The sequence below is a fragment of the Echinops telfairi genome, unplaced genomic scaffold, assembly GCF_000313985.2.
Source record: "Echinops telfairi isolate 266 unplaced genomic scaffold, ASM31398v2 ScPeMD7_60;HRSCAF=208, whole genome shotgun sequence".
Classification (NCBI taxonomy): domain Eukaryota; kingdom Metazoa; phylum Chordata; class Mammalia; order Afrosoricida; family Tenrecidae; genus Echinops; species Echinops telfairi.
Window position 1 is genome coordinate 31,750,156 of NW_022103958.1, and position 25,676 is coordinate 31,775,831.

Consider the following 25,676-nt stretch of genomic DNA (forward strand, 5'->3'; position numbering starts at 1 on the left):
CCAGTCTGTTGGGGCACCATGCCCTGGCCCCAAAGTCGGCCTTCAGCATTCCCTGGGGACCTTGCTGCTCCATTCCCTTGCTGTTCCACTGCACTCCCCCAGTGCTTTGCCTTGGTGCCGCGGGATCCGATCGGGTGCAATTCCCACACTGTGTCTCTGGTGCTGTCCCCTGCAGGGCCATGGGTCAGTGAGGGGCATCATGTCTCATTGTGGGGCTGGCCATTTGGTCCTCTCTGTGGACTGGCTGGTCTATTTGGGGTCATGGTCCTCAAGGCCTGGTGGGCCAGGATGTGCTCCAGTCTCTCCTCCTCTCCAGTCATCTGCTCCTATGTGCTCCGATCAGATATCTCCCTCTTCCGGAGCTGCGGATTCAGTGCAGTCCTTTGAAATAAATTCTTCAGGGTGGAGGGGGAGGCATCCACTTAGTATTTGGGACTGGGGCCAGCCCCCCAGACCTTTCTTCCTTATTCACCGTTCATCTTTTACACGCATAGGGCGATTAAATGCACCATGGCCTAGTTCAGGTGCATCTTAGTTCTTCAAAGTGACATCCTTGCTCTTTCTTCAGTGCTTCCCAATGGCCTTGTGCAGCAGATGTGCACAATACATCTCATCACTGGACTCCTAGACCGCTGCTCCCATGAGCACTAATTGTAAATTCAAGCAAAGAATATCCCTTGGGGAGCCACCAGACATAACCTTCATAACACTCTGAGCAGATCTTTTTCTTCCCAAATATCCCCTCTAATGTCATATTTAGATTTTGTCTTTTTTTCAGAGGCACCTTAATAAGACAAGATATTTATATTACTGAGAAAGAGTCTGCAGTCATCCACTGATATCAGAGACAGGTTTAAACAAATTTTGTTTGGAATAAATCTGTACATGTATAAACTGGAACCCTAGTGGCAATACTTTGTCTTTTTCAAGTTGTTATAATTTGCATAGATACAGAAAATGATGGATTTTCTATATATTAGGATTTAGAAATTAAATAATTTTTCCTCTGTAAGTCAGTAAAATCTATAAACAGTCAAAAAGGATTTGCAAGCCAGTATCCCCAGTCAATTTTGTTATTTCCACCTTCTCGCAGCTGGCTAGATTTTGAGGCCACCTGCCAGCATCCTAACCCTTTACCTTCACATTCTGACACATTTGTCATTTTCTTTTTGTCAGATCAGGGCTATAATTGAATAATTATTCTTTCCTGTAGGTGAAATTAACAAAGCACTGATTGGACGAGAGACCCCTCTTAACAGACCATTTATAAACCCATGCCTTTGACATCTGTGTCCTTCTCGACTCGCTGCCCAGAATTCATTTGTCACCAGAACAGCACACGTGGTGAGCAGAGAAGATTAGATGGGAAATCTTTTATTTCCTAACTTTTGGACACTAAAGGGTAAGCCTGAGAGGCACAGATTAGCAATTTCTGGTAAACATCACTAATTGTATATATACAAAATCAAAGAGTAAATTAGATTTTGGAAATAAAGAATTAATAATAAGATAAATGGGTCAAAATAAACTGCCTTTTTTCACAATATACAATCATTATCTTACATGACAAAAAAGGAAGCGTTCACCAATCACATTCCTAAGCATAAAAGGAAATGGACTTTCATGCCAGATAGCAGGGTATCTCAGGAATTCAATAAGTTTAAAATACATTTTATAATTTATACAGTAAGATTGTCTTAAAATATTAAGTGCAAACTTATTTTGGAATTGGACACACTATCCCACAGTTAAGTTACGAAAAGTAGGCTGAAACATGCATCGGAACATTATTTGTTAAAGAAAAAAAAGGTAGAAAAAGATAATACTATACTGCAATATTGGTGAACAAACTTAAAACAATAAAAGTAGAAAAGCAGATTTGAATGGAAGCTAAGACCACAATGAATTTCAGAAATACGAAAGGATACCTCTAAGCACTGTGAAACAATATCCATGTTACTATTATTGAGGGAATTTTTGAAAAGTATAGGAAATGTGAACTGTTGTCTAAAAGTACTAATACCATGGTGTATAAATTCATTCCAAAATTTTCATGAAGTATAATGAACCAAACACTAATTTCATGTCTGACAGCTTTATCTAGGGCTGTAAGTAACATTTGTTGAATGACCACTTTATGTTATACCTCATTTAGAATTCTGACTGACTCTATAAAGCTGGCTTATCTATAACCTTCTTTTTACAAATAAGGAACCTGCAGCTTAGTGCAGTAAAGTAACTTGTCCAGATTGTTGGTCTTCATCAGAGAGTGAACTAGCCAGTCGAGGAGGCAAGGATTCAATTTAAGAGCTCACTGTTAAATCCACAATACCACATTTTATGCTACTTAAATGGAAAAGAAAAAGAATTTCCCTAGGGTAAATGGGCATTTGCTGGAAGAGAAAGAGGAAGAAGAAAGAAAGGCATTTGAGCACCATTGGAAATTAGCAAAATCTCAGGCCAAAGAGAGGAACATGAAGAAGTCTAGCAAGACTAATTTTCTGAGCGGGCTTAATGAGATGACGGGGCAGAACAAAACACCGAGGTAAAAAGCAGGCAATCAAAAGTGGGAAAGCAGCAGGTAAGATGTATGACTCAATGTGTCAACACACTGACGAAGTCCAAGTTCTCCATCTGAAATTCCTAAACATGTCATCGAGAGGCATTGAAAATTACTACTGAATGGAAAGCAAGTTGGAAACAAAGAGGAAACATCAATAGTTGGATAAGAGTTGGACCTGGATGACAGAAATGAAGGTGCAGATTGCATGACAGAATTTTGTAAGGCCAATGACTTCTTCATTCCAAGTGCCTGGAATGTACACAATGACTATACACGTGAACCTTGTGAAGAGATGATCAACTGTTCACATACAAGTTCAGGTTAAAGTTGAAAAAAAGCAAAACAAGTGCACAAGAGCCAAAATATAACCTCACACATATCGCACCCACCTAAATATACAGAGCTTCGCATGCACATATATGATTCACAGAACACTAATGACTAAAGACTAGACAAGTCATGTGGGATGACATTATGAACATCATACATGAAGAAACCAAAAAAGGTCATTAAAAGGCAGTGAGGAAAGAAAAGAACAAGCAAAAAAGAAACATTATAATGAAAAGAGAAAGCAAAACAATAGAATGTGCGAAGACCTGACGCTAGAAGAACCCACTTGGCATATCTCAAGCCAAAGAACTGAGGGATTTCACACCTCATTTGTAATACTGAAGGACTGTAAAAGGCAAAATATCAAATGACGCAGGGACATTCAAAAGATGAAAAGGATAAACGTCACTTCACAAAACAGTATCAGTCGACCTTCAGCCAATTCAAGAGATAGCACATGGTCAAGAATGGACGGAAAAGAAGTCCAAGCTATACTGAAGGCATTAGTGAAAGAGAAGCCTCCAGAAACTGATGGAATACCAGTGAAAATGTCTGGAAAAACAACAACAAAGCCAATGCACAGCTGGAAGCACTCACTCATCTCTGTCAAGAAATTTGGGAGATAAGTTAGCTGGACAACCAATTGGTAGAGATTCATATTTTTGCCCATTCTGATGAAAGGTGGCCCAAGAGAATGGTAAATATTAACATCATTATCACATGTATATAAACTTTAACATAATTCACAAGGTGTTGAAGCAGTACATTGACAGGAAGCTGACAGAAATTGCAGTTGCGGAGTCAGAAGAGTATTTGGAACAAAGGATATCACTGCTGGTATTAGACGTAGTCTGTTTGAAAGCAGAGAATACCAGAAAGATGGTTATTTGAGTTTCAGACTATGTAATGGCATTTGACTATGCGGATCATAACAGCCTATGGATATTCATCATAAAAAGTGGAAATTCCAAGAAGTCGTCATTCTAGTAGAACAAGGGATTCTCATGTAGTTTAAAATCTAGAAAGGTGTGCGTCCAGTTGTATCCTTTCCTGACTTAATCTGTATGCAGAGCAAATAATCAAAGATGCTGACTGCAGGCAGAGGAACGCAGCTTCAGGATTGTAGAATGGCTCGTTAACAAGTGGTCAAATGAGGATGGCACAATCTTGATTGCTGAAAACCAAACGGACTTGAAGCACTTACTGAAGATCAAAGAATACAGTCTTCAGTATGGTTTACAACTCAATATAATCCAAATTTCTCACACATGAACATCAATACATATCATTAACCGAGAAAAGACTGAAGTTGTCAATAATCTAACCTTACTAGGCTCCACAATCAATGCTCATGAGAGCCGCAGAAAGAAATCCAAGGCTGTGCTATACTGGGCAAATCTACACAAAAACCTCCTTCAAGCTTTGAAGACTGCAACAATGGGCTCCCTCCTAACAAGAGTGTGTGAGACGGGCTTCAGACCAGAAAGAGTTTTGCTCTGTTAATGTACGAACACTGAGTTGAAGCTGATTTAACAGCATCTGACAACAACAGAAGTCATCCATAGTTCTGATTGTGGATGAAATGTTTTTAGTTTTCCTGTTAAATAAGCAAGATAAACAGATAAATACTCTATTATATAAAGTAATATCCTAGTACCCATATTAATTGAAATTTTCTTCAAATAATAAAATTTGGGAGACACAGTGAAGGAACTGCGCCTGATCTGACCCATCACACTGAGGCGAAACACTAAGGGTGTGCAACAGAACAGCAAGGGGAGCAGAGCAAGGAAGTCCTGAGGGAGTACGAAAAATAGACTTTGGGGCCAGGGCATGGTACCCGATCAGACTCAACGGAAAAACACTCCAAAGGTCAGCAAATAGACCTTGAATTGTTTAAGGGCTTTTTGTTTTTTTTCTGTCATTGGTTTATTGTTGTTTTGTTTTCTTTTGTTGCTTTGTTTTACTCTGTCTTGTTTTTGTGCATATTATTATCTCTGCAGGTCTGTCTAGATAGGATAGGCTGGATAAACAACCTGGAGGAGAAAATAACGGGACCACTGGTGCTGAGGGCACATGGGATGGGGGTGGCAGGGGGAAGGAAGTGGGTGTTAACAAACCCAGGGACAAGGGAACAACAAGTGAACCAAAATCAGTGGTGAAGAGGGTGTAAGAGGCCTGATCAATGGCAATATAACTAAGAGGAATTACTGAAACCCAAATGAAGGCTGGGCATGGTAGTGGGACAAGAGGAAAGTACAAGGAAATAGAGGAAAGAACTAGAAGGCAAAGGGCATTTATAGAAGTCTAAATACAGGCATGTACATATGTAAATATGTTTATATATGATGATAGGGAAACAGATCTATGCACATATATTTATAGGTTTAGTATTAAGGTAGCAGATGGACATTGGGCCTCTACTCAAGTACTCCCTCAATACAAGAACGCTTTGTTCTAATAACCTGGCATTCCATGATGCTCACCTTCCTGACACGATCACTAAAGACAAAGCAGGTGCATAAGCAAACAGGGTTAAGAAAGCTGATGGTGCCCAGCTATCAAAAGATATAATGTCTGGAGTCTTAAAGGCTTGAAGATAAACAAGCAGCCATCTAGCTCAGAAGCAACAAAAGCCCACATGGAAGAAGCACACCAGCCTGTGTGATCATGAGGTGTCGAAGGGATTAGGGACCAGGCATCAAAGAACAAAAAATCATATCATTGTGAATGATGAGGGAGTGCGGAGTGGGGACCCAAAGCCCATCTGAAGGTCGCAGGGAGGAGATGAGCCATTCAGGGTGCAGTGCAGCAATGATGAAACATACAACTTTCCTCCAGTTCCTAAATGCTTCCTCTTCCCCATTACCATGATCCCAATTCTACCTTACAAATCTGGCTAGACCAGAAGATGTATATTGGTACAGATAGGAACTGGAAACACAGGGAATTCAGGACAGATGATCCCTTCAGGACCAGTGGTGAGAGTGGAGATAACGGGAGGGTGGAGGGAAGGTGGGGTAGAAAGAGGGAACTGATTACAAGGGTCTACATATAACCCCCTCTCTGGGGGACGGACAACAGAAAAGTGGGTGAAGGGAGATGTCAGACAGTGTAAGACATGACAAAATAATAACAATTTATAAATTACCAAGGGTTCATGAGGGGCGGGGGTTGGGGAGGGAGGGGAAAAATGAGGAGCTGATACCAAGGGCTCAAGTGGAAAGAAAATGATTTGAGAATGATGATGGCAACAAATGTGCTTGACACAATGGATGGATGTGTGGATTGTGATGAGTTGTACGAGCCCAATAAAATGATTTAAAATAAATCAAATTCTCATTGACTCTAGACTTTCTGGAGTCATGGAAGGTAAATAAACTCCTAAAACAATTGCCCTCAGGTAATTTTTAATCATTAAACAAAAATTATCCTGAGTTTTTGTAAAACTTAAAAAGGTCTGCCTTGAGCATTGGGCTTTTAAAGTGATCGATAAGGGTTCAAATTAGCAAGAGATTAGATAGGAACCTTACGAGGCAGTGAGACTACGCTACTGAGAAACACTCAGAAAAGGTGATGAAGCCTGTCATTCATCTTGAGGCGTGTAATTAAAGTAAACATGTTTGAATTGGTCTCTGTTCTGTTATGTATGTTCTGAATGATCACCAAACAAGTATGATTTTTTTTTTTTAATGAAGAATTTTCTTTGTCATTCAGATTTGGTCTTACTGATTTTTACTTGTACCATAAGGGCCAATGTAATGTAATTTCACAGAACATGAAGGGTAAGAAAGAAAACATATGGTGAAATGCCTTATGCAGTAGTTCAAAGATCTTCTCTTCATCAGTTCCATTCAGTGTATTCTGATCATGGAGCCCTGACTGCTGAATCGGAAGCCTTGAAAAAGGAAGGTGTAGGAAACACCCGTGAAGGGGGACAGATGCTCTTCGCTGCAGTTCTAATGGGAAATTCAAAATGTATTATGATGGCTCTCTCTATATTCTGGGGGCTATGGAGCATACTGAGGAATCCAGGATGAACAATACATAATCCCTACCCTGAAGGAGAACATTGTATTTGCTTACAACTGATCATAACCTTACTCTGGGTATATGGCATTAACAGAATTCAGAGTTTTCCAGAGACGGAAAAAGAAAGCCTCCCAAATGTATTGGATCTGCTTATACAGCAAGCTGTGCTTTCAGGAACTACTCAGTACTCTAAGTGTTCTCATTACATCACAAGAAGTCACTTACGGATTTAATGTCGCCATGGAAAACTTCCATTAAAGTAAATAACCTCCATCTTAATATGAAATACGCCCATCACAAGGTTGGATATATAGCCCCCCACCCCAGGGGGCGGTCGAATAACAGAAAGGTGGGCAAAGGGAGACAAAGGACAGTGTAAGACATGGAATAACAATAATAATACGTAACTGATCAAGGATTCATGAGGGTGAGAGGGTAGGGAGGGAGGGGAAGAAAGAGAAGTTAATACCAAGATCTCAAGTAGAAAGAAATTGCTTTGGAAATGTTGATGGCAACATATGTACAGTGTGTGCTTAATACTATTGAAATAATGGATTGCTAGAATTTGTAAGAGCCCCCCCAATAAAATGATTAATTAAAATATATAATAATAAAGTAAAATAATTTATAATTATATACATAAATTATAAATATAATTTCATACACACACACACACACACACATATATATATATATATATATATATATATGAAATATGTTACTGGGGGAAAGAGGAACCAAAAGCCAAGAAGATTAAAAATGAAAAGAGTTTCTGATGATTCCTTCAGGACCAGTAGTGAGAGTAGAGATACCGGGAGGATGGAGGGAAGGTGGGGTAGAAAGAGGGAACCGATAACAAGGATCTACATATAACCTCCTCCCTGGGGGATGGACAAAAGGAAAGTGGGTGAAGGGAGACAGACAGTATAAGATATGACAAAATAATCATAATTTATAAATTATCAAGGGTTCATGAGGGAGGGGAGTAGGGATGGAGGGGGAAAAATGAGGAGCTAATACCAAGGGCTCAAATAGAAAGCAAATGTTTTGAGAATGATGAGGGCAACAAATGTACAAATGTGCTTGACACAATGGATGTATGTATGGATTGTGATAAGAGTTGCATGAGCCCCCAATAAAATGATTTTTTTTTTAAAAAGAAAAAATTTCTTTTGGACTTTGACTTGAATATTAAAACACTCCCAAAGTCTAGTCCTCAGTATTTTATAAAAAGTGTTTGAGAATCCCATGAACTGACGCCCTGTATAGCTTATATAATGTTCTATCAACAATATGGTAAATGACTGTCTTCCAGCTTCGTCTAATGGAAACATCCGTCATCTCTATTGGGAACTTTCTCAGCCATGCATAGTTTACTTTAAATCTAAAGGTTCATTTGGTTCTGCCAGACTAAAATTATATTATTAAAATAGAATTTTATACTCACCCGATCCTCCTTTTGCCAAGTATTTGTTCTTTGCGTAAAGGACAGAATCTAACATAGACTCAAAGAGAAGAAAATAACCCTGCATGAAAAAGGGGGGAAAATGCATTTTAGAAACATGCAAGATACTTTTAAGAAGATCAGTGAAAACATCTGGGCTATTTCTTAAATGAATATGTACTTCTGCCTTTATCATATAATATCCTCTAGTTGGAAAGAAAATTTTTAAATGGTTCTCTATAAAATATTAGAAAATTCAGGCCAGTGTATAAGGTGGATTTAGAGGGTTTATTACCATAGAATGCTGTGTACCTTTTCTATAGTGTCCTTCTTTTCAGACTATTATAGCCTCCTCATTGAAAGTTTCAAGTACAGTCTGGTAATGTGCCATATCTACGTCTCAGGAATGCTGCAATATTACACAACAGTTCTCAACTCGGGGAGATTTCTGGCCTTGGCGGAGGGAGCATTTGAGAATATCTGGTGACATTTCTGATGACCCTAACTGAAGGGGCATCCCAGGGGGAGAGGCTAAACATCTTGAACTAAGCCAAGATGGTCCCGTACAAAACAAAATTATCTGGCCTGAAATACAACTAATGTTGGGGTTGAGAAATTATGGTCTAATGCACCATTTCCCCCAAATATCTGCTGCTTAGTGACTTTCTCCTTGGTAAAGAAAAAGATGCAAAGTTCTGAGATGTGTTGTAGGCAAGCAAAGGTATTTTAGCCAAGATACCACTTTTGACAACAGAACTCTTTTCTGCTATTCAATGTCTATCGACACCTTGAAGAACTAGTGTTGCTTGAAATATGAAGAGGCTTCAAAATATTGGTGGAAACATACCAATATCTTTTAGTTCCATTTCCCCCCAACTACTTGGAGGTCCCCGTACAGCTTGTGAAACCCTATCTTGGTAATATTCTACCAAGAAAGGATCATCAACCCGAAGGAAAAGAAAACTTGAGGCTATTCATGTCACAAACACAGTCCATTTGAATGGTATATCACACAGCTTGTTACAGAAATGACCAAGTAATCCTGATGAGAAGTCCATGCCAACCTCAAGTCTCTCTCCTTCAACTTCACATTCGGGAGAGTGCTTAAGACCGAGCACAGCACCGAGTCAAGCAATGGGAGTCTGTCCTAAGGTAAACATCCTAACACAAACTTGTCGTCACCCACTCATCTGTTTTGTACACAAATATTTATTCCTTAAGCATCTGAATAAACATTCTTACATTTCTCCAGAACAAAAAAATAATAAACACAACAAACACATTTGCAAATCCAGAGTAGATAACCTTCAGAATAGATGTAAAATTCTTTAAATGTTTTAAGTTATAAAAGTAAACTTAAAATTATAGAAAATATAACTCATGCTTGAATCATTTATAAATGAACCTAATTAAATTCCTGCTAGCAACTCTAAATCCCCCATCTTACACACTAATTCACTGATAAGAAAGTAATTGCCTCCCACCGAAAGACTTAGCAAGAATGCTCTTTTATTAATGTGTTTATATTTGGAAAATTAAGGATTCAGAGTGGAAAAAAAACACTGGGTGGGGAGATTGGAGTAGTCACCAATATGTCACACTCTCAAAAGTTAGTTCCTGCCCAGTGTCACCTATGTATCAAACAAGGAACTTTTGGACTTCACATGAGAAGTCTAACAATCTTACAAGAATTACGCAGATTTGCATGCATAACCTGCTTACACATAGGCATTTGTCTGCTGATAACATGAACTACAATGTAGGCGGGAACAATTACTGAAAGAGGAGACGCCTACCCGCTTTCTGGGGAAATGATCAGCAGCAGAACAACCTAATAGAGGAGGCAAAAAATAGCCCCATTTGTGAGACTGCTGCATATTAAAGAAACATGATTAAATAATAGATTCACTCTTTGGTACAAATTAAAATACTCACTACACTTCCATCTCTCTTGGAAGAGGGCAAAAACCAGTTTCTTATCAATATGACATTGTGACAAACTTTTTTCGTATTAATCTTTTCAAGTACCTAGCTAAATCTATGTATTTTTGTTTCCGTTTATTCAAATTCCATCTCACTTCCATATACTACAAATAATAAATTTTTGAATCAAACTAAAGTAATGCCTTCTAGCAATATGCTTAGTTATGTCATGTAAGACACAGTTATTATTAACAAGTCACCAGAGAGTTACATTATTCCGTATTTTAAATCGGTATGGTCAGTATGAATAGCACAGTGGCTAAGAGGGTGGATGTTTAGGTCTGAATCCCAGCTGAGCCCCTTCCCTGATGTGACCCAGGGCAAATTAACATAATTGTGCCTTGGCTCCCTCCTCTTTGAAGTGACAATAACCATTAAGGGAAAAAATAAAATCAGTTGCCATTCGCGTCTGACTCACAGGGACCAGGTGTGTTGGGCTCGCGTGGGCAGACTGTCTAAAGCGGATCACCAAGTCTTCCTTCCAGAGCACACCCAGCCTGTGGTCAGCAGCTCAGTTTGTTAGTCGTTTGCATGAGACAAGTGCTTTATGTTTGAACCACACTGTGTTTACTGGAGTTATTGTTGGAATTAAATATGCTTCAAGGCAAAACTGGGGCTAAACCAAACAGGATTTCTTCATGTATTTCGTCTCCGCTGTTTTTTCTGTCCTTTGCCGTTAGATGCCTTTGTGTCCATTTCAACTCCTAGCGCCGGCATGCAAAGCCGAGTGGAAGAAACCCTGCAGCACCCTTACAATAGCTATCTTCGAACTCATTGTTGCGGCCTCAGTGTCACTCCATCTCTTCGACGGTCTTCCTCTTTTCTGCTGATCTCCCGTTTTACCGTGCATGCTGTCCTTTTCCAGGGACTGGTCTCTTCAAATTACATCCAAAGAAGTGAGAGTGGCTCACCAGCCTCACTTCTAAGGAGCATTCTGGTTGTACTGTACTTCTTCCAAGACAGAAGTGTTTGTCTTTTTGGCAGGTGGAGGTACTTTCCATATTCTTCTATGATTCACCATGTTCAAGTGCATCAATTCTTCTGCGGTCGTCCTTTTAATTGCCTAATTTTCATATGCATATGAGGTGACTGAAAATATCATGGCTTTAATCGGGTTCCCATTGGTCTTCAAAGTGAAATCAACTGTGAGGACATTTTTGCTTTACATTGAATTGTAAACCATACTGAAGGCTGCAGGTCTTGATCTTCATCATTAAGTGATCCAAGTCCTCCTTGCTTTTAGCAATCAAGGTGGTGACCTGCAAACTGCAGGTTTTTTATAAGTCTACCTTCTTTCCTCTCTTATAAGAAAAAAAACATTTCAGGTGAAAGTATACAAGGCAAATTAAGTACCTATTTGGCAGTTTTTATGCAATTCTCTACATTGCCATTGATTACAATTTTCACAATCTGTCAGAATTTTCACTGTTAATCTTAAATTAAATAACTGATTCAACAAATCAGTAAGAAAGCATCTTTTCATATTGGGAAGAGATTACATATTTTTAAACATGTTTAATCAAGATTAACTATTTCCTTGGTCATTCATCAGTATTCGGGTTTTTGTTCAACCCCTGCCTCCTCAGAAAGAAAAAACAAACTTCCCCGGTATCTCCATATAAAATAGCCACTTCTTCCCCCCACCAAGTGGCTACCTTTCCCTGCTCTGCCTGTCTTCAAGAACGTATGATTTAAAACATGATTTTTTGCAGTTATCTTGTCTTCTTACTAGAATGTAACCTACAAGAAAAGTTAAGTATTTAAGCTATATTTCTGGAGACCTGCTAAATAACAGAAATGAAGTGATTTTTTAAATGAGTAAGAGTTGCTCTTTGTATAGTTGCTGAAATGGTGATGGCTTTTGTTATTTTTCTTGTTTAAATTTAAACTAGTTATTTTAAAATCCTGTTTCATCTTTTAAAATTCAATTTCTCAAATAATGATAATGGTGGTAATTATTAAAATGTGTTATAATAAGTACCTTTACAATTATCTAGTTCTACAAGAAAGCAAGAAACTGAAAATGCATTTTACTATTATTCCCATTTAATTGATGAGGAAACTGAGGCTTAGAAAGGTTCAAAAGTTTAAAATAATATGGGCCTAAAAATTATTTCTCACTCTTATACAATAGTGAGTAAATGAGACACAATTTAAACCTTGTCCTGTCTGGACTAACTACAGAGGTCAAGTTCTGAATTACTATTCTATGTTGCTTATTGCATTGCTGTGCCTGATTGAAAATATTATTTGGTAGTTGTATTATATTAAGCCACATTTATAATTAAGAATCCATGTGTTCACAAATGGAAACCTACTCAGAGCATACTAAATAAGATTAGAATTTATTATAGGTATAAGTCATAATATTGCTGAGTTGTTGGCTTTTGGCAAATAATCATTGTGGAAATATTAATTTTGAAAGCCAATGCCATATGCTACAATACACATAAGCCAATATATAATATTAGTGAGAAATTGACCTAAGTAAAAATATCATCAGATGAAAAAATTCCTTTGCAGGAAGAGATTTGGAAAAAAAAAAAAAGGAGGAATTTAAATGGTAAAACGTGGAGGTGGGAAGAATGCTGTTCACGTGGCAGAGATGCAAGTTAATGTCATGATTCAAAACTGTATGTGAATGCTTGGAGGCAAAATCAATTTGCTCTGTAAACTTTCCCCTACATCACAATAAAGAGTTCAAACAACCCCCCCCCCTAAAAAAAAGAAAAACTTCCTTTGTGTATTCCTAATAGTAGTTGTCCTTTTTCTCAACTTTCCACTTTAGTTAAACTTCATTTTACTATAGACTCCCTATGTGAGCCTTTAAGTCCCTGGGAATTGTCCTTGGTTCTGAACCAACTCATTTATTACTGATATCAGGAGGCTGTGCTCCAAGTGCCCTGCTCATCTGCAGTGTAATTCAGACTGTAATTTCATAGGCTGCTGCTTCACCTGTAGGGGTGCCATCTGGAAAGAAAATTATACTCAACATTTTCTCCCATGATGCTCACGGATATTCTTCTTTACAAACTGACATTTACTTTTAAAAATTAAAAATTGCATTTACACTTCAAAAATTAATTACTATGAAAGAAACAGATATGGGACTAGAATATTACCATTAGTCATTAAAATGAGACCCTTCCTTTTTAAATGCCCATTCATAATATATATCTTCTCGGAACATCTAGATACATTAGTGATAAAAACATGTGACACCTTTAGTATAAAACTTTTTTTTTAGTTCAAATAACTGAATTACTGACAGGTTTAAGCAACATTTAACTACTGAAAAGAAAAAAAAAAAAAACAGATCAGTCTCGGAAAAAATATAGCTAGAAACCTCTGAGAGGCAAGGGTGGTGAGACTTGGTGTCGGGTACTTGGTCAGGTTACAGGAGAGACCAATCCCTGGAGCAGGATATTATGCTCAGTTACAAAGAGGGGCTTTAGTGAAAAAGAGGATGGTGCTTAATGAGAAGCGCTGGCACAGTGGCTGCAATGATGATGTCAAACAAGAACATTGGCAGGATGGTGCAGGACCAGGTTCTGTTGTCCCTGTGAGTCAGAACTGACTTCACCACACCTAACAACAGCAGCAACAACATATATTAGAACAATCAATGTTCGAAGACTTTTATTCTTAATACTATTCTCAGTTCTGTAAGTTTTTACTGTAACCAAAAACCCATTGCCACTGAGTCAATCAGGAGCCCTGGTGGCATAGATTACGAGTTGGGCTGCTAACTGCAAGGTCAGCAGTTCGAACACACCAGCCCAATAGTGGAATATGAGGCTTTCTACTTAAAGAGTAGGAAACCCACAGGGGCAGTTCTCCCGTCTTATTGAGTCCCTAGGAATCAGAATTTACTGAATGGAATTTTAATAAAGTAAAACTTTACAACTACTACAAGGAGAAATATCAGGGGGTCCATTTTTTGTTGGTTTCATAACAACAGGATGCATTCATCACCTCAGGCTCCTGAGACTTGGAAGTATGTCACATGCCTTCTGAATAGAATTAGAAAATACACCTAACTAGTTCTCCAAATTCTATCTGTTGAAGTCTAACCAAGAGTAGAAAAACTACACAGACCACTTAAAATAAAGGGAAATCAAACCAGGAAGTTGGTTCGATAGCTACTAAGATAAATCTGTAAGAAGACAACGAGGCAAACCAAACACTAGCAAAACCAGAAGGAGCTACCACTTCTAGGCCAAAGAAATAGGTAATGATTGCTAACGAGCCCAGAGCCACGGTTACACACCAGATGCTGGAATTATCAGATTGATCCAGTAGGAACTAGAGTCACAAAAGGCACGACTTCTGCCAGCAGAGCAACAGAGGCAAACTAAGAAGGGAAGAAGTGTCCTGGGTTCTTCATCGAATCTCTTACTGCTTCTTACTAATGAAACCCAGTGGAAAAGAGCTGCCACTGGGGCCTGGGAAAGGGAGCCTGCAGAGTGAGCAGAAGAAAGTGGTCTCACCATCCTCACTTCTAAGGAGCATTCTGACCCTGCTTCTTCAAAGACAGATCGACTTCCTCTTCTGACAGTCTGTTATTTCAATACTATTCACCAACACCAAAATCCCATGCAGCCGTTCCGTGGTCTTCCTTATTCGTGTCCAGCTTGCATATGCAAATGCGACTAAAATACCATGGCTTGGGACAGGCAGACCATGGTTCTCAAAGAGCTACACAGGTTCTTTAACACTCAAGACGTCTTGGGTAGCAGCTTTGTCCATCATTGGATTCCTTCAGTGCTGCCTGTCAGGTAGCTAGATTTAGGGACAGGGGAGTTGACCCTCCCATGCCTGCAATGGACCTTATAGAGAAGGTTGGAAAGAAATCAGACATACCAATTGGTCTCCCAAACAGAACATACACAGACACCAACCCCCTAGGCATGAGGTAAAACCAATACCTTGGGCACACTCACCACTTCAGGTACCAGCAAATGACATCACACAGGTGGGCCTAACTCAGCCAATGAGGTTAACCAATACGTTCAACCACACCTCCCCCAGCCATAGGGGTGGGATAGAATAAAGGCAGGGAGCACGCTCTCTAGCCCCCTTGCTCACTTGTCCTCTTGGCACCCCCTTTAGGGCTGTCACCAGTCTCTTTTGCTCTGCCCTTGCAGGCCTCTAGCGGTCATGCACAAACCTGTGTGCTGCCTCAGGGCATGCCTGGGGCCTACTTGGGCCCACATGCCCTTGGCCTCTTGGACTCCAGGGATTCCCAAGTTCCACATGTGTGCGTGTTCTTTTCCACGTGGGTTTTTGTGCCCAGTTGTGAACCCCAGAGCAGCTGCGTGGCGTGGCACGCTGTCCAGAAATAGCGGGTACCCTTTTGCAACTGTAAAACCTGGAACTTTTCCTGTCCTTCACAAAACCTCACTTGGATTCCAAAACATGCTTCTGCGTGAATTCTTCAGCTTGCGAGAACCGAGATTACCCACTCCATAAACCTAGCACTGCCATGAGTGCGGACTATGGATCCCAGGGAAAAGAAATCCTTGACAACCTTAATCTGTTCTCCATCTATCATGATGCTGTTTATTGGCCCAGTTATAAGGATTTTGAGTTTTGTATTACATTGAGTTGTAATCCATAATGAAACCTGTAGTCTTGATCTTCTTCAGTAAGTGCTTCCTGCCTTCTTGGTTTTGATTACACAAGGTGGTGTTATCTGCATATGGCAGGTGGTTAACAAGTCCTTCCTCCCATCTTGATGCTGGCTCTTCTTCATACAGTCCAGCTTCTCAGACTATTGGCTCAGCATCCTGATTGTATATGCATACATTTCTTGATCTTAAACCATGCACTATTTCCTTGTTTTGTTCCTTACTTATATGGGACCAACCAGGAGAAGGAGTAAGTTTTCTACTCCTCTAGGGAGTTCGTCACAGAAACGCTAAGGGGCAGTTCTACTGGATCGAAGGGGTTGCTATGAAATAGAATTGACTAGCTGGTGATGGGACCAAACAGATAACAGAAACTTGAAAGAGCAGGTAGTAAACTTAAGGGTCAGTGAATTTATGTTAATGAAGGAAGAGAACTCAGAAAGGACAGGCGAAAATGATTATATAACTCAAAGAATCTAACTGCTGTCCGCTAAGTTGTAGAGACTGCAGATTCACAACAATAAAGAAAATTCAAAGAAATGACGTCAGCATGACTACTTTTAGCTCCTGTCACATAAATGCCTCACACACGCTTCCGCCAAAGTATCTTTTGATAGTCTTTGCAGAGATGTTAGGTCTCTAATTCTATAAGACAACATTGATCTTACCAGTCAATCTGTAGAAGAAAGCACAGTGCTGATACAAAACCTTTGGTATACGTAGAATAATCACATTGATTAAGAAATGTTAAAAGCCAAGCCTACCATAGAAAAAAATAAAACCAACACAATGTTTCCCATATAAAAAAGTAAGTACCGTCTACAGTGACTTAAAATCTGAAAAACTTTAAAGTTTTTTGGAATTACTCTTACTTTGTTAGAAATATTACTGTTTATAATTGAGATACCATATATACTCGAGTATAACTGACCCAAATATCAGTCGAGGCACCTAATTTTACCACAAAAACGGCATTAAAAATGTGCTGAAAAACTCAGCTTACACATGAGTACATACGGTAATTGCTGAACAAAATATATTGCTCTTGATAGATTCACTTAACCAATACATGTACTAAACAGTTTTCTGTATTTCTGTTTTTAACACAAACTTTCCATGTGGTTAAGAAACCCTTGTTTACTTAGCAATACTGTTTATTTTATCTTTACTCTAACTGGTGTATCAGTAAGTCAAATCGGCTGCCAAATGCTATCAATTTTCTTTTATATACATTTTAAAGTACCATATACACTCATGTATAAGCCGAGTTTTCCAGCACATGCTTAATGCAGTTTTTTTTGTAGTTAGGTGCCTTGGCTGATATTTGGGCCAGCTTATACTCAAGTATATACGGTAAATATTCTGCCTTGATGTTTATGATTTTAACAGAAAATTATACATTATAAAGTTTTAATATATAACATATCTGGTAATGCAATAACTTCACTTTGTTATGTTAATAAAATCAATAAGTTATACTTCAGTGGGGAGATTGATTGCATGGCCAAACAGATTAGAGAGTAGGCAGAAAGACCAGGTCAGCAGCAGCAGCAGCATGCTAATCCTTGAATAGCTGTATAAGCCTCTTAAGAGCAGTGGAGGTTTTAGGATGAAGATGGGGCTTCAAAAAGTTCATGAAAAAATAAAATTCAAAATTAGAACTTTTGGACAAAATTGTGAAACCCCTTGAATTTAAGTCTCTACAAATTTCAAAAGTAGAAAAAAATTGTAATTTGGTTTTATGATTTTTTGGGAGGTATTGTGATTTAAAGATTAAAAAAGCCATTAGTTGACGTTTCAAAATATAGTAGCATAAAAATATTATAGATAATTTTAGAACAATATCACCTATTCTGCTATGTGTCGAATAGAATTGTAGAAAATTTACTGCTTTATTGAATGCTTTATAATTAAAAAATGTTTAACAATAAAACTAATCTTCATTTTGTAAACACTTACCATCCATTCAGATATAATGACATCCACTTTTTCTACAGGAAGATGAACTTCTTCAATCTTTCCTTTAATTAGTAAAACTGTGTCTTCAAGTTTATTCAGTCTGAAAATTACAATAATGAGATTAATGAATATGTTAAGTAGATTTTAAAAGCTAGTGAATATCATATATACTCTTGTATAAGCCGAGTTTTTCAGCACATTTTTAATGAAGTTTTTGTGGTAAAATTAGGTGCCTCGGCTGATATTTGGGTTGGCCTATAACTGAGTATATACGGTATTTGAGTATATACGTATACAGTTGAGTATATAGGGTATTTAACTTCTAGCCAACCGTTTTGTGGAACTCAAAATACATTCAATCGTTAGGAATTCATTAATCCCTGGCCATCATTATATTTATTTTTGGGTCATTCTGTGGATGCCCAGGATTATTGCTCATTAATATTGCTAGTACACTGAAACAAAATTTAGAATTTCGGCCTAAAAAACAGAATTTTATTGAGAATTCGTACCAATAAAGTTAGTCTTCAGAATGTTTTTTCTAAAGGGAAGGGGGGAAGACAACTAGATCGCACTCACACATTAACAAAACCAGGGTGTACACAGCAGCTTCACCCTTATCATCTGTGTGACCAAATGATTTCATCTCTCTGAGCCTGTGTGCTCACGTGAAAAAGGTAGAGCTAATATCTGCACAGTCGATTTTGCAGACTATTATGGGGATCTCATATTTGTAAAAGCTATGTATACAGCCTCAAGCACTATATAATGATAATGATTTTATCAAGAGATTACTATATAAAACTGGAAATTCTATGCCAACTATAAATTATTTAACCTTGCATAGTGGCATTCATTCCATTTATAAGTTTATTGTAAGATTAATACTCTTGGTTTTGCAATTTGAGAATTAAAGATAATTTCAGAAAGCCATGAGCAAGTTGTTCATCAAGTTCATATCAAATTCAATAAATGAATTTTCAATCCTCAGGATGCACAGCTGAAATACAACAGATTTCTCTTGCAACAAAGGAGGGACCCTCGTATCCCCTTACTCTACTGAGGTCTTATGGATATCACTTAAGACAATTAAGTACACTGATTATAAGGTTATGTTTTGAAAAACACGTGCCCAGGTAGCTATTACCAAAACCATTGTAAAACACTCTAAGCCTCCCCCAAGATTCATTAGGATCTCTTTCCAGAATACCCCACCACTTCCAGGAAACCATGGATTTATTAAATTTGAATTTTGTAATGCTTCATAATCATAGGGAATGTACTGTTGTATCTGGATTTGATCATGGAGAGAATATTTTCTGAGTCATACATGGGGGAGATAATCGCTGGCAGGGCTGTGGAGAGCCACACACTTTTCACAGTGTCGAGGTCTGTCATCATCTCTGGGTGGAGCACCATCATCCTTGGTGGGTAGCGCTGTTTGGGCTCAAAATCTATTCTATGCATATGCAAACGTGCCCATGCTGTGCAACAGCTGGACTAATCTTGCTTGCAAAAAAATTCTTTAATGCAGATTTTAAATCACTGAATAAGCTTCCAGCCTTTCCTTGCACTAAAGTAAGTCTAAACATGAGCTGTATGTCTAATCAACTAGAATGGTGTATGATATGCACATAATCCCTCCAACTGTTATATAATTTTGACTCACATTGCACGTAACAGGACAGAGTACACGTGTCCCACAGGCTTTCCTAGGCTGTAGCTTGTGTGGGAGCAGACTGCCAGGTCTTTCTCATGCAGAGCTGGAGTGAGCAGCTGAGCTCCTAACAACTGTGCCACCAGGGCTCCATGTGATGTTTTTTCATGTTAGTTTCTAATAAAATATTCCTCATTTGTTCTCGAATATTTGACAGATTTTTGTATACAGAAGGGGGGGGGGCTTCAAAAGTTCATGGAAAAGTGAAAGTAAAAAGTAATACAGAATTTCCCCACAAACGTTTTGAAGCCCACCTATATGTTTATGTTCTAAATTTTCTGTCCTGTCTGTACTGGCTTCATCTACAGAGCTTTGGTTCTTAGCAAAGACAGCATTTCAAAATGAAAAGAAATGAATGCCCTTTGCAGTCAGTGAAGCTGGACACCTGGGTTATCAAAATAGGAAAAGAGAAGAAGAAAGAAGCAAGACCACTATTCGATGCCACATACAAAAATCAGTGACCAGGGGTTAGAGACCCGACTGTCAAAAGTGAGGACTATCAAAAGAGAGAACCCTGGAGAAAATCACTCTCAGGCGAGGGTATGACTTCCAATTCAACTCACACACAGCACCAATTGCACAGAAGCATGTTCCATGTTATTCACGACGTGGAAACCAGATGGCGCAGGGTTCTATCCTGCCTCTAGGTACACCAGGAGTCAGGCTGAACTCAACGGCAATTTTTCCCCTTTAAATTTATACATTAAACATGGTTGTTATGTTTTACATATTTAACACACACACAAAAAAAAAAAATCAAAAGGATGTTTAGACCAAAAAAGGGTACCTAATAAAATTCTTTCTGGTGAGCTTACTATTGTTACTTTCTATATATAAAAAAATTCTTTGAGGGTTTACAAAGCACTTCAAGGATGACAACTTCCTTGAAAAGAGCAAAGTGCTCCCACTCCCTAGCAATAGCTTCCGAATGGTGATGCTGAAACAAGAGCTGTGTTCTGGACGAGGCCATCTGCTCTGGCTGTTTAGTGTCTGCTACAAGTCTGTTCCTCTTTGCATCAGTAATTACCTGTTGTTCAAATACGAATATAACAGCAAAGATTATGATTTCAGGAATACACAGGAAAAAAAGACAAAGTCACACAATCCCTAGTAATTCTGTACTAAACTGCTCACGACAGGTATCATTCACGAAGTGAAGCTCGTTCTTCAGATTGTTAATTACTACCTGAGATTTTCCATTCATGAAAAATGAAATGAGAGATTATACCTATTTTCTCTTGTGGCTCATCACCAAATCATACTTTAACAAAATAATATTCCAAATAAACTATCTCTGGCAATATATGCTCAAACCACTGTATAGCTTTCATCTATAGAAATAAAATATCAATAAAGAGGTTTTTTTTAACTAATCTAATGTGGTGGTAGTGTTAGGCACCGGCCCATACAACCCTATGTAAAACAGGAAACACTGCCCAGCCCTATGCCATCCTCACACTGTCTTTTTTGTTTTGGTAGTTTGAACCCACTATTTCAACCACTGTGTCGATCCATCTTGTTGAGGACAGTCCTGTTTCTTGCTGCCCCTCCTTTTACCAAACCCAACGTCCTCCTCTAGGGACTGGTCTCTCCGGCGACATCCCTAAATACGTGAGAGGAAGTCTCACCACCCTTGCCTTCATGGAGCATTCTGGCTCTATTTCCCCCAAGAGAGCCTTTTGTTTGTTCTTCTGGCTGTCCACAGAACTTGCACTATTCTCTGCCAGCCCACAATTCAAATGCACAAACAGGCTTGTGGTCATCCTTATTCACTGTCCAACTTTTATTTCAAGATACAAAGATATTATGGGTTTATTTCAAGATAAAAAGTTATTATAGACTGTGCCCCACAAAAATATGTATTCTAAATCCTAATGCCATGTCTGTGATTATGATTATAATCCCATTTGGGAATGGGTTGTCTGACATACTAATGAGCCATGATTACTGTACTGTAGGCTGTGCCTGAGCCAATCTAAGACATTTAAGAAAGCAGATCAGAACAAGCAAGCAAGCAGAAATGGGGGAAAACTGATGCCAAGCTATGTGGAGATTGCCAAAGAACCAGGAAATACAAGCTAAAAAGACACAAGGACCTCCTCCCCCAGGGGTGACCGAGAGAGCACCTTCTGCTACGGTTGGCACCCTGAATTCTTCACACTTCTAGCCTTTGAAATCGTGAGAAAATCATTGTATTTGTTAATGTTATCACTTGTGTTTCTGTTAAAGCAGCACTAAGTAACTAAGAAAAGAGTTATCATTCTGCTTACCTGTTTTACACTAAGCATGAATGAAAGATACAGTCCGTGAATTGAGGAAGAATGTGGTCTACGGGAACAACAGTGAACAGCATAAGGCACCATGAGAACTCATATGATAAGCGTATAATCAACCAAGTGAGGGTCACCTCAGTAAAGCCTGACAAGCTATACAAGGGCATGAGGTTGGGGGAAGGCTGTGCATGCATAATTGCTAGGGTAGGGGTGAGGGAGGGGGGTGACTAAGACAGAGTTAGAGGTGAGGTAGGGGCCCTTGAGGTCCATGGGTGAAGTGCTTGACTGTTAACAGAAAGCTCAGCAGTTCTTTCATAAAGATTTTTGGCTTTGACTCAAAAGCAATGAGTTTGTTTATTGGTTTTGATAGCAGATGCTAAAGAGTCTAGATTTTACTTGAAGACAATAAAGAGTCACTTTAACATTTTAAGAATGCAAAACCCACTTCTGCCAGATATAATTTAGATAAAAGGCAGTGGTCCATGTTCAAACAAAACAAAATAGACCCAAAGAAACTGACGCTGCCAAGGATTTCGTTGTTTGGATCAACGATCAGCATCATGGAAACACCAGTCAAGAAACAAGCAAGCCCGGCAGTGGTCAAACCCACTGCAAAAGACTTCTTTAAAGTTCTGTGTTATTGTTAGTAGATCAGACTTCCACTCAACAACCCACACACATTGTGTTCGTGTCCCTGACTGTTCTCTCTGCAGGGTACCGCCACTCATGTCCTTCTTCCCTGTGTTCCCCCTTTCCAATCCTCCACCTTTCTTCATCCTGCTGAATTGTGGTCTTGGGTATATGCTGCCCTTTTGATCTCAAAAGGCTGATTAATCCCACTAGTGTTCTTGTTCTGTTCATAGACCTATTATTTGGCTGAAAAGGAGCCCTGGGCAGGAGTTCATTTCTAGACCTAAAGCGTGACTAAGGGTTATAAACTTTGGGGGCTCCTACGGTCTCCATCCTACCAGTTAGACTGGTCTTTTCGATTTTTAGTTCTGTTCTACATTTCTCATCCAGTCTATCCAAGACAGGCTCCACCTCGTTCTTCTAGTCTTAAGGTCATGGAGACTGATATTCAAGTGGTCCATTAGTCCACTGGACTAGTTGTTACTATGTGTCTCCAGTTCCCATCACTCTTCTGTCCTCTGGACAAGAAGAAACCAATATTTGCACCTGATATGGCCACTCACCAGTTCTGGAGATGCTAGTCCAGGGGTCCTCAAACTTTTTAAACCAGGGGCCAGTTCACTGTCCCTCAGACCCACTGGAGGGCCAGACTATAGTTTTAAAAAAAACTATGAACAAATTCCTATGCACACTACACAAATCTTATTTTGAAGTGAAAAAACAAATGGGGCAAAACCCCCCCGGCGGGCCAGATAAATGTCCTCAGCGGGCCGCATGTGGCCGCGGGCCATAGTTTGAGGACCCCTGCTCTGGTACTTTCCAAAGGAGAACACAGAACATGGCTTTGTGGATTATTTTAAGCCAACTGACCTACATGTCCCGACGCAATGGTCCTGAACTTATAGGCCCACAACTCATCCTCTCTAAATGCTTGGTTATACCTAAGAAGTTTTACTAATTTTGCCTCATTTACTTCTTTACAGTTTTAAAAAGCAAAGTCGTTACTTTGAAGATTAAGGTGTGCCTGACCCAATTTACGGCCTTTTGGCATGCGCATGCAAGGGCTGGACAATGAAAGAAGGAGGTTGTAGTATCTCAACTATAATTTGGTGAAGAACACTAACCATATTGTGAGCCCCTCAGTACTAGAAGAGGAGCCCCTTCCAGAATGCTCCTTCAGAAGGAAAGCAGCTGAAGTTTCCGTTTACTCGCTTTTAACACTTCATTAGGAGAGACCAATGTGCAAGGGGAAAAAAAAAAGATTGGTCAGCTAAAGAGGGGCAACTTTTGAGACGGCTTGGATGAGCAGTTGAAGCAATGGAGTCAAATATACTAAAGATCCTGAAAATGACATGGCCCAGCACAAGTAACCTCATTCTGTTGTATATAAGGTGACCATGAGTCACGCCGACGATGTTAACGAAGATTACTTTCCCTTCTGCGCAATATGATCCATCCAAGCACTTGTTCATTTCTCTTCTGTTCCTCAACTCCAGTGTGACAGCAGTAAAGTACTACGAGATGCACTATATTCATGAACTGATGGAGATTTGGAGAGGGGAAATTAAAGAATTCTTCAAAAACTCAAACCAAACTCACTGCCATCAAGTCAATTCCAACTCAGAGCAGACCTGTAAGAGCGTACAAACGCCCCTGCAGGTTTCTGCGTCTTTAAGTACTCCCAGGAGCAGAAAGCCTCATCTTTCTCCCTTGGAGCAGCTGAGGGGTTCAAACTGTTAACCTGACAGTGGGTTACACATGTGTAACCCACTACTCTACCGGGGCCCCTTAAAGAATCAAAGATTTTCATAATTTTGGAAGAGAGGTTGCAGGAGATGAATAAGACTATCTTTGCAAACCTAAGCAGCATCCTGTGCTTGGTGCACACCTGAGGAGACGGCAATGGAGGTGGCCACCATGCTTAACACAAAGTCCTAGAGAAAGAAAGTGCAGAAAATAGAAGCGAGAGAGGGACTGCAAAATCGATGGTGAATATTCAATCCAGCCTTCTCTCTCCAATGTCCTCAGAAGAAAAAAAACACCAGGTACCTTTATTTTTAAACCTAGTTGTTTACTTGTAAACAAACCCCTTCCCCCTCCCCAAGAATCCTTAATCATTTGAGGTAGGGGGTGGTGGGGCATCCATCTATGAGAAATCAAGCCTAGCACCCAGGTGATTCCAAGGCCCAGCCTGGAAATCAGAACAAAGTCATTCCATGACCTCCTTCTCTCCCAAATCAATCACTGGTATCTAAAGGTGTATAGCGACAGAATTTCTAACACTAAGAACATTTACATTTTTAAATGAGCCAAAATTTAGTTTCTAATATGAGGATAAATAAAAAGGTATTGAACACCTTTTAATATTAAATTATTAATATTAAACATTAATATTAAAAATATTAAATCATAGAATATCGTATTAAACAAACCTACCAGAATGTGACTCTTATTGTTTCTCAACACACACTATGTGTTCACATTTATAAAGACAGTGTTTCCATCTCTCTAGCCCTTCCCTGAAGAATTCTGAAGTCTTCTCTTCATACCACATCAAAACAGCAGTTTAGCATCCCGAGAGACTCCTATCATATTCCTTTTGAGTTTGGAGACAAAAGGCGCTCTGAAAGGGCAAGACGAAGTCTGGAGTGGGGACAGGATGGGATAGGCTGTTAGGGTTTCCCATGGAATTCTCATAGGACGGCCCTTGCTCCGCTAGAAGAAGGAATAGGTACATTGTTGTGAAGGGAATGAATTCTTTGGCCTTTTTCTCACCCATGCAGTTTTCAACTTTCTTAAAAATTCTTCATAGTAAGCCTCATGATAGTCTCATGTTCTCTGAGAAAATCTATCAAGAGTATCCCTTTGCAGTATCAAAAAGTATCATCAAATCTTCTGACCTGAGCTCTCTGCCTTGAATTTAGCCCAGAGCCCTTTCAAGGTAACTGCTTTGGCTGGACCGTATTTTGGAAGGCATCCTAATGAGATTAAGTATATTACTGAAGGGAACTTGTCGGCAGCCATCCACCAATCACAGAGGCACGTTTAAGCAAGCTGCTTGGAATAGACAGGTATGTGTAGGTATGGATTGGAACCCCAGTAGCAATGCTTTTTG

At 39.2% G+C, this 25,676-nt stretch overlaps 1 protein-coding gene across 1 annotated transcript in view; it reads right to left on the bottom strand.

The window, feature by feature from the left end:
• PRMT3 (protein arginine methyltransferase 3) overlaps window positions 1–25,676 on the bottom strand; it is a 112,943-nt gene that overhangs the window by 49,033 nt on the left and 38,234 nt on the right. Inside the window, exons 9-10 of the mRNA XM_004711599.2 lie at window positions 17,942–18,041; window positions 8,373–8,451 (exon numbers count right to left, since the gene is read on the bottom strand). Coding sequence (XP_004711656.1) covers window positions 8,373–8,451; window positions 17,942–18,041 — 179 coding nt within the window. The remainder of the gene's footprint in view (window positions 1–8,372; window positions 8,452–17,941; window positions 18,042–25,676) is intronic.